The sequence below is a fragment of the Misgurnus anguillicaudatus genome, chromosome 25 (assembly GCF_027580225.2).
Source record: "Misgurnus anguillicaudatus chromosome 25, ASM2758022v2, whole genome shotgun sequence".
Classification (NCBI taxonomy): domain Eukaryota; kingdom Metazoa; phylum Chordata; class Actinopteri; order Cypriniformes; family Cobitidae; genus Misgurnus; species Misgurnus anguillicaudatus.
In genome coordinates this window covers 9,280,097-9,294,804 of record NC_073361.2, presented here as the reverse complement: position 1 = coordinate 9,294,804, position 14,708 = coordinate 9,280,097, and the positions used below count along the sequence as shown (strand labels likewise).

Genomic DNA, 14,708 nt, shown 5'->3' with positions numbered 1-14,708 from the left:
TTTATTTATGTTTGTTTTATATATTTATTTGTGCATGTATTTATTTATAATTTTTGCACTCCCAGTCCTCCATAAAAATTATCCTGCCTAATGTAAAGAAAATTGTGTGAAAAATAACCTTTATCTGAGTAATGTCGTGTCAAAGAGTTAGAGAGTTTAGTCTGGATTTTACAGACAGCTTCACATGTTCACTATTAAAACTGAGCTATAGCGTCTTTATTATCATAGCTAAAATTGTAAATTTGCATGTGACTGACCCCAACGTTTTACATTATTTGCACAGGGTCATCGTCGGATGGTGTGCTGCTCGGCGTGGAATGAAGAAAATCAAGCCTGTAATCTCTTCACTTGTGGCTTCGACCGCCAGGCCATCGGCTGGAGCATCAACATCCCTGCCCTGCTACAGGATAAGTGACGGGCTGGCACCCGCATCCCACGTTTGCACAGTTTTACACGCGTATACAAGCTTAGCACAGCCCATCCGCACAATCGCCACTGAATCCTCTGAAACGTGTGCTTTGGTGCAACACCTGCAGTAGATTTACTTCATATACGATACGATTCAGTGCTTCATACCAGTTGCCGTCTCCTGTCTCGCGGTCATCCTGTCATGCTTTGAACAGTGTGTGTGTGCTATCGACATCAGCGGACAACAACAGGCTTCAAAGAACAGCTGATGTTTAATACCATAGTCCTTCTGCATATCTACGCTGTCTTCTCTGAGGTCATATAGTGTGGTGAAGTCTTGTTACCCTGTTTTTGCATGATTCAAGCTGGCATTCGTGAATTCTGAGAGATTGGGGCATTATTAAAACCTATGGTTGCTGTTACGTTCAAATAATTTTACACTTTAGCTGTGTTTTTGTTGTGCAATGTGTTCAGTTTGTACAGATAGCATTTTATTTTACGATAGCATTTTAGAATTTTTTCTTGGTTTCGGCTTCGCTTTGTATAGAGACGAGCCTTCAAAAGAAACCTTAGAGCACTCTGCCTTTGTGAAAGAAAATCTGCAATCACATTTACGGATCCGCACCTTCCCGACGTTCTGATTGGAACCGTCGTTCACGCGGCCAATCAGCTTCTTTCAGTATCGCCGCAGTGCATTTGCATGATAAATCCAGCTCTTTGTCAAATGTGAAGCGAAATGCTGTATAATTGCTGTCGAATCTTGTTCTTCACCTATTTGAAAACAACAACAAAAAGACATTGTAAGTAGTAGTTTGACTGTTTATAGAGTACTGAAAATTGATGTTTGATGTTTCATTGAAATGGCTTTTAAGTCTGCTATACTTAAGAATAAAGAGGTTTTCAGCTGTGTTCAATATTGAAATATTTGTCGGTAATTATTGGACCAAATGTTGTCGGTGACGTTCTCAATGCTACTGATCCTTGATAGGTTTGCAGATATGTACATTAGACTCTGTGTGATGTATGTACAGAAAAAAGCATCACTGCAGATGCTGTCGGTCATTTACGTGACTTGTTATTAGGTTGTTATAGTTCAGTAATGCAGTGATTATACTAATTATAACCAAAACTACATGAGTAGAAATGCAGGTGGAAAACTATTATCGTATTTTTCCATGTAAACAGGTCAGTAAGTTCCACGAAAAAGATGTTCATGATGTAATATTTGTATGATGTTCATTTTAACGGACTCTCCGTATTTGACAGAGATGAAATGTATGTAAAACGGCATATAAATGGCTTTTACTCAACTGTCAATGAGCTACAATCATGCACACATTTGACTCAGAATGTTTTGTAAAAATGTTGTAGATCTGACTTGTATAACAATCTGTTGGGTATTCGGTATTGAGCCATTTCTTATTTTTCTTCTATTCAAGAGTAACCTCATTTACTGTATTGGAAAAACTATGTATTGCAGCTTAAGACAATTTAGAAATGTAAAGTAGAATCAATAAAAATCATTCACTGCCTGGCTTCAGAATAAAGTGACATTTTTCAATAGTCACATCCTTGTTGGTTCTCATTTAAAGGGGGCGGCACAGTGTGCACAGGCCCCCGGTTCATGCCCCAAGTTCTCTGTGTCAGCGTGGGTTTACTCCAGGTGCTCCAGGCCAAAAACATGCATGTTACACTGCAAAAATTACTTTCTTACTTAGTATTTTTTTGTCTTGTTTTCAGTACAAATATCTAAAAAAATCATTGGGTTTTTACATTTTTTACATTTTGGTAAGTTTTTATGGAAATGTTGTAATATTACAGCATTGGGCCTTTGGTGTAGCAGAATTGCTGTGATTATACTCACTGTCTCAACAAATGTTAATAACATCTAAGAGTTACTCTGCAGGGTGTACTGCTTATGTAGCCCAATAATAGTATCCTATATATCAATGGGTGATTCTCACGAAACCATTGAAACACCACGGCACTAATGATTTTAGCTTTAAAATGTGTAATAAAGTAACATTAAAAAGCATCAGAATTAACACAATACTGTGTTCTACCTTGCACAATGTGTGATTTCAACATAAGAATTTATAATTGTAAGTTTTATCTCATTTTCTGCTGAAATTTTCGTTACCGCAATTTGTCAAGCTGTGTTTGAACATGCGTTATGTTGTAATTTAATCAAATTAACACAAAAATATTAAGAAAAAAAAAATGGATGTTTTGCTAGACTACTTTAGATGACAGAAAAAATATTTACTGAATATTCATGTATAATAGTAATGAAGAAAAATTAGGAAAATGATGTGTCCATGCCTGATGTTCTCATCCTCCGCAACACTTTTTGAGAACAGTTTAAGCACACATACAGAATTTTAATAAAGTTTGATTTTGAGTGACCAAGCACATGGACCAGTTACTTCAAGATGGCTACCAGGTAAGATCATTTTTTTTACAGTTAATTTAAAATATTGTCTTGTCAGAATGCTTACACAACATTTTGATTATCATTACCGCAACAGATGCTTATTAAATGTTAATTTAATTAATAGAAGCATAATACTTTGATTTTAAATGCATGTGCAGAATCTCCAAATTATGTTCTTTCAGGTTTGTCATGCCATTTTGAAAATATGTCAGTGTTGATGTTTTCTGACTGTTGCGGTAATGAGATTTTTTAGGACTAATTTTTTAAATTATGTTACAAAAAGTGTTAAATGATAAGTAAAAGTTTTTAAATTAATGTTCCCATTTACTCCAGACTTTGTTTTTCAATGTCTGGTGGGAAAAAAAGTAAATTTAAGCAATTTTACATTTTCATGCTTGACATTTTTAAAACCAAGTTTTCGTGAGAATCACCCCCATATACATAATCACACAATACATAATAATTAGACAAAATCATATGTTTATGAAAAATAATTTATTATAAAAATATGCTCAGTTTGTATTTACTAAACCAGATAAACTGAAAGAAAACTGGTATTTACTGTGTTTACAGACATGTTCAATGATAGTAATCCTATTATGTTGTTTATGAAAACTTCTCTCTTTTGGAAACTGTACTAATTGGTGTTATCTGTCAGAGCCTTGATCACGTCTTTTGCCGCAATCCTTCGGAGGTACTCCAGTGGTATATGAAAGGAGATGGCATCATTAGTGATGCCAATAACAGAAATATCAGTATTGAGACTAATAAAATCCTTTTTTATCCTTTTAATACCTGTCATGGGGCAAGGTCTGTGTTCATGAATGGCTTGGTTTTGTTGCCTTCATGTCCACATTATCATCATATGGACAGACAAAGTTTTTAATTTCTCTTTTATAGTTGAGAGGCATCACCACATTCCTCCTCATCAGTTATATCAGAGTCCCATCTCAGTCACTTTTTTCAAATTTACATGATATAAATGACATCATACCACATTGTAGATAAGACGCAAGATGCAAATCACTTCCAATCACATTTCTACATTCCACAGAATTCACCAATACTGTCTAGGAAATGTTTTGTCCTCTATTTATAATGCTAATATCACCTATACCCCCACCCCACATTCCAAAACATTATCACCTGCCCGTCATGCAGAAAACAGATATTTGAGCAAACAAAGCCCAGGCAAGATAACAGGACCAGCTAAGAATATTTAGTTTCAAATATTGGCGCATAAATACTTTCAAATTCTCAAATAAATGATTAATTTCCTATAAACTTATTTAATAATCTTAAAACTTTGATTAAAACTCAAAATAGACATTTAACATCAATATTATATTTTGTTGCTACAAAAAATGATTAAAAAAGTAAATTTTTAACAGTTTAGAAGAACAGCAAATTCATGTAATGTGCAAGGTGCACAGGTACATTTTGTTACCCTTCAACCCAACGTTGTAAAACTACAACATTGACTTGACATAAGATTAAAATCGTATATAATCAAAACATTCAGCTGTATCTTAAAATCTGCATGATCTAGACACATAATTAATCACAGAAAAAATATTTTAGGCATTTTACTTACGTGCTTGTTGATTTATTTAGTCCAGTAAAAAAGGTCATGTTCCTCAAGGCAGTTTTGCAGGTTTTGTAAGTTCGCAGCCAGGAAAGCAATCCTATTTACAAAGTCTACCATTCAAAATCATTACAGGGTCAAACATTAGGACTTTTTAAGTTGTGTAAATGTGGTTTTGAGGAGAAAAAAACATGTACAGGTATACTTTATTAGATTTTAAACCGAGGGTTTTTACAGGGTTAAAACAAGGAAAAAAACTGCCGATCTCCGGGTCTGGCGCTAGCACTTTTAGCATAGCTTAGCACAATCCATTGAATCTGATTAGACCATTAGCATCGCGCTCAAAAATAACCAGAATTTCGATATTTTTCCTATTGAAAACTTGACTCTTCTGTAGTTATGTCGTGTACTAAGACCAAAAGAAAATTAAAAGTTGCACTTTTCTAGGCCGATATGGCTAGGATAATAATCAAGGACTTTGCTGCTGTAACATGGCTGCAGGAGATGCAATGATATTACGCAGTGCCTGAAAATAGTGCCCTGCTATTGAAAGTTAATATTTCAGGCGCTGCGTAATATCATTTTAGTTTTAAATAGGAAAAATATCGAAACTCTTTGGTTATTTTTAGCGCGATGCTAATGGTCTAATCAGATTCAATGGATTATGCTTAGCTATGCTAAAAGTGGTTCCACCAGACCCCGAAATCGGCTGAATGGATTCCAAAACGGTAAAAATCAAATGTTTAACTCAAGGGGAGCTGGAAAAAGAGCATATTTTATAAAAAGTGGAGTGTCCCTATAATTCAAGAACAATCTTAGTTTAACAATGTTTAGATATATGTACTGAAATAGCTTGATGTAATAATGTAATGATATAACTTGTGTGGATTAACCAGCGCTCGCCATAAATATGAAGAGTTTCATAGCAAAACGAGATAAATCCATTTTTTAACATTTTTGTCAAAACATGTTTATTATCATGTTATTATTTTGTTTTATGGTGCTACTTAGCTGTATTTTTTAAGTTATGAAGGTTTAAATCAAAACAAACCAACTGCAGTTGAATTGAAATTAATTGGAATGCACAACCAAAAAACTAGATTTCTGAAAAATTAAAAAAAACGGTGGTTATCTCGTTTTGCAACGAAAATCTTCATATATAGATATAGATGCTGGGATGGTTTTAAGAATAAATAAACAATCCAACCTACACTGTTAAAAACAAATGGTCAAAATATGTACCCCCTTAAAAAGGTCCTAATATGCACAATTAGATACAGATATGTACCTTTGAGATATTAATGCATATTTTTATGAACTCTTTAGATGCAAACATGTACTTTTTGAAAGAGTGCCGCCCCAGTGACAGCTTGGGCACATATTTTGACCATTTGTTTCTGACATTTATATGAAAGCATCAGACTTTACGGGGCAGTTTCCCGAACAGGGCTTATCCTAGTCCCAGAATAAAATGCATGTTTGAGCCCCCCTAATTTAAAAACATCTTGCACTGACATATCTTAACAAATATCAGTGTTATTGTTTTGTCTCAAGATGCACACCAGTAATGTTTTTGTAAGGTTTTGTTTGTAAAAACTACTTAAATTACCTAACTAAGGCCTAGTGCTGGATTAGGGTTGCATAACGATTAATTGCGATACAGGTTTTTGTTTACATCATATACTGTATGATAATCATATACTGTGTATAATAACTTTGTATAAGTAAATACACACACATGCATGTACAAAAAAAAAGATTTTCAAGAAGAAAAAAAAAAAAAATATATATATATATATATATATATATACACATGTATTTATATATAATATTAATTAAACAATATGAAAATACAAATTTATATTCACATGTTAACATTTCTTAAATATATACACTGCAAAAAAAAAAAATATTTTGAAGAAAAAAAAATCTTGATGGGCAAAACGACCCAAGAAAATAAGTCTCATTTTTAGACAAAAAATATCAAATTTAAGTGATTTTGTGCATAAAACAAGCAAAAAAATCTGCCAATGGGGTAAGCCCATTCTTGAAATCTTGAACGTTTCAAGAAATAAATCCAAATAAATCTAAATTCAAGAAATAAATCCAATTGCTTATCCAATTTGCAGATTTTTTAGATATTTTTACTGAAAACAAGACAAAAATACTAAGATTTTTTTCTTCAAAATCCTTTTTTTGCAGTGTATATATTTAAGAAATGTTAACATGTGAATATACATTTGTATTTTCATTGTTTAATTAATATTATATATAAATACCTTTTTTCTTTCTTAAAATACATGCATGTGTGCATATTTATATATACATAACACAAATATGTGATCAAAACAAAAACCTTTATTCTGCAATAGATTAATCACGATTAATGGATTAATCTAAACCCTGTCCAGGAAAGCAACCCAAAATGTTTTATGTTTTTCCCCATTAATCGTAAATATTTAATATAATGTTTTCAAAATGAATATAAGCAAAGTAAACCACAGTAACTGTTTTTGGTTTTATTCACATAAACATTCACTTTTAAGGTGAAACTGACCTTAGCAGCATATGCTTGTGGATTTAAATGTACACTTTATTGAGAGCTCTTATAGTTTTTCTTTTAGTCTTCAGTCATTTTACAAATTTTTACAAAATGTACAGTCATTATTACAATATTGCCATTCAGTCATGCCTTACAGCTGAAGTACTTAATGCAACACGTTTGTCAGGGGGTTATGATAAAAAAAGCTTAAGAGAAATAAAATAAATATTTCCAAAACATCCGATTGACCTATTCCAAACACTGTGTTTTACCAAGTATAAAAGAGTGGTACATAAACACGTGCACTTATAAACTAGCAGATTATGAACTAAAAATGTCTACTATTGACATTTTCAATCTGTAGAGGACTGTGTAGGAGATTTAGAAGAGAAGGACAGCAAATGCTTGATCAAATGTTTGCACTCTTAAAATCTTTCTAATAATATTGTATTTCGGTAGACAAGAAGTTTATCACATTTGGGATGTACAGATATTGAACAGTGAAGAGATGCACATTAAGTAGGGAAGACATGAGAATACAAATACATCTTATCACCACTAGATGCCCCTGTAACATCTCGAACTGTTTGTTAAACGTGTTTACATGACATGTTGTCAAGAAATGACAAAGTGGCTACGAAAATATATGCTGAAAGCAAATGAAAATGTACACTACAAAGGAGTTATGGTATATCAAAGCAGCGTGATCTCACACTGTAACAAACATTATGCAAATGAATCAATTAAAATGATAAACGTTTCAGTCAATTAAAATATAATCAAGGGTGATGTTTTTAGTACACAAGAAACAAGTGATAATCTAAGACAGAAAATTTTGATGTATACTTAACCAAACAAAAGCATAAATCTATAACATAATAATAGACTAATTGGTTAAACATCGGGCAAACTGGCATGCCTTTCAAAGGCAAAGGGTCGGGGATGTGCTCGGTTTTACTTATGATCTCTATTTGAACTCTTAAAGCTGGTATTAAACTCTATTTTCTTTTGTGTCTACATCAAACCGTCGACTTTTCCCTTTTCTTTTCACGCAAGTCTCTGCTTTGAACCGCTGTGTAAAGATACAGCTCTGACACACAAAAGAAAGCCCGCAGAGAAATGGCACATCACCTGTGAACGGGAGCGTGGATCGAGGTATTAAAGCAGCAAGCTGTACCGACTCAAAAAACAGCAAGTGGGCTTGAAAGACCCGGGGTGTCGTAATGGCACCATTTACATTAGCTTGAAACCATTACCTTCAGCCTGCACACCCAAAATGGGACTGAATTAACCTGTCTTTACAATGTCAAACCTACACTGTTTTTCTCCTTTTCACCTCATTTTAGAGAATCGTACGGATGAACCAAAGGAGAAAGGAGAGGGAGGAAAACTGGGGACGCATCACTGTGACAGGACCTCTAATTGGACAGCGTGTCGGAGCTCTTCAGGGGCAGGCCATCCGGAAACGGGTAGATAATGACAAGACGGCACCTGCCTTTCACTTTGGCGAGGTTAACATGTACACGTTTGAATGGCAGGTAAAGGATACCTGACAAATGTGAAGAGAAAGTGACAATCTTGAGGAAAATCGTCCCTGTTTCAAATGCGTGACCCAACTTACGTGAGGTCTCTGGTGACGTTATTGTGATGCGTTTTAATTTGGAGTGATGAACCGTACTCTGGCTTCAATAGTTTACAAAATTGTGTCAAAAAATTAGGAGTTGGCATAAATGCATACTGATTTCAAAATATAGCTACAAGATGTTAAGATACATGATGGTTTGAGAGCTGCTTACTGATCTATATCTCATCTTGATATTTTGGTGTCATGATCACAATACCTATCCTAAAAGATTTCATGAGATGCACAATGATACCAGGGGCCTCATTTATAAAAGTGTGACGTAGGGACTATCCTATATTTCATCTAAGACCGTTTCTGAAATGATCGTACTTGTAATTCAGAGAAAAGGAGCGTACGCACTTTTCCAGATGTGCAGTTTATAAATCAGAAATGATCTAAGAGCATTCAGCAGCGCACAATTTCAAGAACTCCGTCTTGTAAACGCCCCTAATTTATTCATTAGCATATAAATATTCAATTATCAAAGGCCAAATTCTCTGACTGCTACAATGCCAAGTGGTCAAAAAAACATCTTTGTTGTCGTTTGCTTAACTCTTTCACCGCCATTGACGAGATATCTCGTCAATTAAGAGAAAACGCTTCCCCGCCAATGACGAGATTTTCTGTGTTTCCGCAATACCGCTAATATCCACCAGGTGGCAACTTTTTAAACCCGGAAGTATTGCCCTATGGCAAGCGGCTGCATGTCCGGGTCTGTTTTAAAGATCGCTCTGAATGGGATCTCTATGAAAAGTCCGTCACAAAAATGGAATTATCTCAGCTATTTGCTCAAAATGTGGTGTTTTTGCAGAAACCTACCCATATTCAAAAGCTGATTACAAACGAACTACTGAAGGTAGGATGAAACTTTTTTTTTTTTTTTTGAAAGCCGAGGGTCTGTTCCTTCATTTGGTATATTGTATGTTTATATATTTAAAGAAGAACATTTTCTGGAAGGCATTAAACTTTGGTGAAAATCATGAAAAACGCTGGCGCTGGCTGGCAACTTTTTTAAAAAACGCTGGCGGTGAAAGAGATAAAGGTGCAGTGTGTAATTTTTAGAAGGATCTCTTGACAGAAATGCAAAATTATATACAAAACTATATCATTAGGGGTGTATAAAGACCTTTCATAATGAACCGTTATGTGTTTATTACCTTAGAATGAGATGTTTTTATCTGCATACAACAAGGGTCCCCTTACATGGAAGTCGCCATTTTGGGCCGCCATGTTTCTACATAACCTCTCAACGGGAAAAACGTTTTCCTCTGATGATGACATGTTTGTTTGGTGGTGGCTACCGTAGCTTCTTTATGTGTTTCAAAAGTGAGGGGTGAGCAGTAAACTGAGCCGTTGGCAGCAATTTGTAACCTCACCACTAGATGTCGCAAAAATTTACACACTGCACCTTTAACCTGATAAGGAACACTGTGCTGTACACGGTACACCCCCTCCCTTGCACGTGAGGCTGCATTACGTCATTGTAACTTTGAAGCATTAAATCTTCAAAATATACGGTCATGCGGCACATCGTTGTAAAGCTTAGACTTTAGGAATTCCATTAAGCACACACACAAAGCATAATATGATTTCATAAAACTGTAATCTAGTTGTTAGTTACCTGAACCGGGCGGTGCCAAGGATATTTACTTGCCTTCAAAATCTTCCCTTTATCCGCTTCGGTGAAATTGTCCAAAACAAATTGTTCATAAATCCCCAAAAGTCCAAGGAAATGGAATATCCAAGCCTTTTAATCCAAAATGATTTGTTCATCTTATAATCTTGACGTTTCTGACCGAATTACGATATAAATAGTGTATACAATTAGTTCACTAACGGACATTCGTTCGAATCTCACTTTTCATTCATGATTTATAATGAAATATTCGGATGTCATGTTAATTGTGCAACGTCTTGTGGAATTTCAGCCGTTCCATAAGAGGTTAATTTTTCAATATTTCTAAATTCTAACATGGAAACTTTATTGACATCACTCGAGTTAAGGCCTTTCAATTAGCGGACCTTTCAATTCACGGGTTTCGTTTAAATATAGTTTTACACGTATACGTAATATTTGTGTCTTTAAAGTTTTGGTGCGGTGGTGTAAAAATAAGAGATTTTTCGACTTTAAAATTCATAGATCGTATCCTAAACTGTTGGAATATATTCCATATGGATTCATTTTTTTATTTACAGATATTTAACATTAAAATCGATGCATGGGAATAATTTTTATAAATTTTTGAAATAACCACCACTCTTAAATGTCGCATGTCCTAGGCTACATCGAGCCTTTAAAATTTAGTTCCTTTCACGTCCTTTTAATCATTGAATTTGATAGTTTTTACTTTTATTTAATAAAGCACATGTTCTGTAACATTAACATGTGCGTTAAACACCACAAAACAATTTTGCTATATTTATTTTTTATTTTTTTTGAAAAGATGACGAACTAGAAAATCTTTTTCTGAACCTATGGATGCATTTTTGCATATGAATAGCCCTACATTTTAAAATATCAAAATAGGCCAACATATTTTGTTTAAAATATATTCTAAAACCTTGTTAAATTATTTTAGAGTAGTAGACCTTCTCTATAGTTTATTCTTCTATTTTCTGTGTGCATCATTATTGCATGCACGCGTTTTTTACGTCTCCATTGAATAAACAAACATCGCAGTTTACATGCTTCGTCCTTGTTGCATTAGTTCATTAAGATAATTCTGAACAGATTTCTGAAGTTCAAACAACTCTGAATTGTAGTTGAGAACATCACTGCACACTATTAAAACATTGTCGGGTTTAATTTGAGCTCGGGCTCATAATACCAGTTAATGTGTCCGGCCGGGCTTCAGTAGGGTCGGGCTTGGTTTTTTGGTCCCGATCTAAGGTCTAATACAGATGACGACGTGGAAACGGCATGATGGCGTTATAAAAGTTCAGAATATCCCTACCTGCAATATTGCCACAAGGAAACGTGCGTACGTCAAGTCGGAACCTGACATGGAGGTAAGTACTTTTCCACGTCAAAGACGTGTTTTATAAATCTGAGCGTTGGAGTGGATTTGAGCGTACACACGGTCTAAGATCAAATCTTTGCGTACGCACGCTTTATAAATGAGGCCCCAGAATGGGATTTGACCTACACTGTTAAAAATGTCTGTAGAAATGACAGTAACTTACTGTAGATTTAAATTCACTTTATTTACCTGCAACAGTTTGTTTAAAGTTAAATAAACATTAACTTTACCTTTACAGAATAAAACTATAAAATAACAGCCCCATGCAAAGCATTCTGGGAACAAGAAAAAAAACAGAAAAAGGTTGATGAGTATTTTTGTTCCCAGAATGCTTTGCATTTTAGTTTTACCCTGTAAAGACAAAGACTTGTTTATGTTTAATATTTATTTAACTTTGAACAAACCGCTGCCAGTCAACAACATACATTTAAATCTACAGTAAGTTACTGGCAAACAGCTGCATAACTACAATAACGTTTTTTTACAGTGTAATGGGTAATACCTTTAGGTAATAGTTAACAGTTATTGGCATAACTATAAGTTCGTTCATCTAGAAAAGTAGTCCTATCTCATATGTTGTATGTATAATTCAGGTGTAATTTAATAAAAATATTGTGAGTATCACATTTCTGCTTTTAAACTTTCCGTACCCGCTTTCATACCAGTTTTATTTTTACCACAATATATTACTTAACAATGAAGAATAACCTGAGGGACAAAGTCAATTTTTGTGGTGATCAACAATATGTCACAAATGCTGTTGATAATCTTTATTGATCCTAGGACGTTCCATCCATTTTAGGTTTACTATATTGACAACACCTTCATCATCTTCCCGTGAAGTATTTCTGGCAGTGGGACGTTGTTGACTGGATGAGAAAGGGCTCTGGTTGTAGCTGGTTGGTGGAGGGTGTGGGTGGTTTTAGTGGTGATGGGATGATATCAGGTCAGGCTTTCACACTCATACAGTCATAGTGAAGTTTTCCTGCTCAGGTGGTTTCCTGACCCAGGTCCCTAGTCCTGCTTCTTGTAGACCCTTCAACCACTGCAGCTTCACAGTCTGGTAAGTGCCAGCCGCCTGCTTTGCTTCACAGTATAAAAGCGACGTGTCACTCTGAGGAGCTCCACCAACCACCAGCTATACGGAGAAAGAAAACAAACATTAAGGAGTTGAAAGAAAGTGTTAAATCTATTTTTTTAAATAACAAAGATAAACAAACAAACAAACAAACAGCAAAAGAAATAAAGAAGGTGAAAGTGGCAAAGTGTTAAAGAAAAAAATGTAAAAAGGAAAACAGCAAAAAAGAAACAAACAAACCAGAGAAAACAAATGATGACAAACAAACAAAAAAGAAGCAAACAAGCTAGAGAAAACATGATGACAAACAAACAAAAAGATAGATAAAAAACTAGAGAAAACAAATAATGAAAAACAAACAAAAAGAGAAACAAAAGAGAAACAAACAAACTAGAGAAAACATGATGACAAACAAACAAAAAAGAAGCAATCAAGAGAAAACATGATGACAAACAAACAAAAAGATAAACAAAAAAGAAACAAACAAACTAGAGAAAACATGATGACAAACAAACAAAAAAAATGAATAAAAAAGAAACAACAAACTAGAGAAAACAAATAATGACAAACAAAAAGATAAACAAAAAAGAAACAAACAAACTAGAGAAAACATGATGACAAACAAACAAAAAGACAAACAAAAAAGAAACAAACAAACGAGAAGAAATGACAAACAAAAATAAACAAACAAACGAGAAGAAATGGCAAAAAACAAATGATGACAAACAAACAAAAAGATAAACCAAAAAGAAACAAGAGAAAACAAATGATGACACACAAACAAAAAGATAGATAAAAAGAAACAAACAAACTAGAGAAAACATGATGACAAACAAACAAAAAAGAAGCAAACAAGCTAGAGAAAACATGATGACAAACAAACAAAAAGATAAACAAAAAAGAAACAAACAAACTAAAGAAAAACATGATGACAAACAAACAAAAAAGACAAACAAAAAAGAAACAAACAAACTAAAGAAAAACATGATGACAAACAAACAAAAAAGACAAACAAAAAAGAAACAAACAAACGAGAAGAAATGACAAACAAAAAGAAACAAACAAACGAGAAGAAATGGCAAAAACAAACAAACAAACAAACAAACAAACAAACAGACCAGAGAAAACAAATGATGACAAACAAACAAAAAGATAAACCAAAAAGAAACAAGAGAAAACAAATGATGACACACAAACAAAAAGATAGATAAAAAGAAACAAACAAACTAGAGAAAACATGAAGCCAAACAAACAAAAAGACAAACAAAAAGAAACAAAATAAACAAACAAACAAGAAGAAATGACAAACAAAAAAATAAACAAACAAATCAGAAGAAATGACAAAAAAATAAATAAACAAACAAAAACCAGAGAAAACAATGACAAACAAAAAGAAACAAACAAATCAGAAAGAATGACAAAAAAGAAACAAACAAAAAAACAAACCAGAAGAAATGATAAACAAAAAAGAAACAAACAAACCAGAGAAAACAAATGATGACAAACAAACAAAAAGATAGATAAAAAGAAACAAACAAACTAGAGAAAACATGAAGACAAACAAACAAAAAGACAAACAAAAAAAAAAAAACAAACGAGAAGAAATGACAAACAAAAAAATAAACAAACAAATCAGAAGAAATGACAAAAAAATAAATAAACAAACAAAAACCAGAGAAAACAATGACAAACAAAAAGAAACAAACAAATCAGAAAGAATTGACAAAAAAGAAACAAACAAACAAACCAGAAGAAATGATAAACAAAAAAGAAACAAACAAACCAGAGAAAACAAATGATGACAAACAAACAAAAAAGACAAACAAAAAGAAACAAACCAGAAAGAATGACAAACAAAAAAGAATCAAACATAAAACAAAAAGAAAGAATGAAAATTTAAGAAAGAAAGAAAAAATGGGGAAAGATGGGACGAGAGACAAAAGAAAGATATGGTGAGAGAGCAAAACAAAACGAATGAGCCGGCAAAAACGTGGCGTTTGAGCAGCTGTGTAATCTC

General features: G+C 33.6%; 2 protein-coding genes across 6 annotated transcripts in view; one reads left to right on the top strand and one right to left on the bottom strand.

Annotated features, from left to right (window-relative positions):
- The window catches only part of wdr37 (WD repeat domain 37), a 40,512-nt gene extending 38,537 nt beyond the window's left edge, over positions 1–1,975 (top strand). For all 5 annotated transcript variants that reach the window (XM_073864077.1, XM_073864076.1, XM_073864074.1 and 2 more), the window contains one exon: positions 284–1,975. In XM_073864077.1, coding sequence (XP_073720178.1) covers positions 284–415 — 132 coding nt within the window. In that variant the 3' untranslated portion in view covers positions 416–1,975. The remainder of the gene's footprint in view (positions 1–283) is intronic.
- A 6,788-nt stretch (positions 1,976–8,763) lies between these two features.
- Positions 8,764–14,708, bottom strand: part of adarb2 (adenosine deaminase RNA specific B2 (inactive)) — a 227,658-nt gene continuing 221,713 nt past the window's right edge. Inside the window, exon 10 of the mRNA XM_055181760.2 lies at positions 8,764–12,751. Within this exon, the coding sequence (XP_055037735.2) occupies positions 12,575–12,751 (177 nt within the window). The 3' untranslated portion in view covers positions 8,764–12,574. The remainder of the gene's footprint in view (positions 12,752–14,708) is intronic.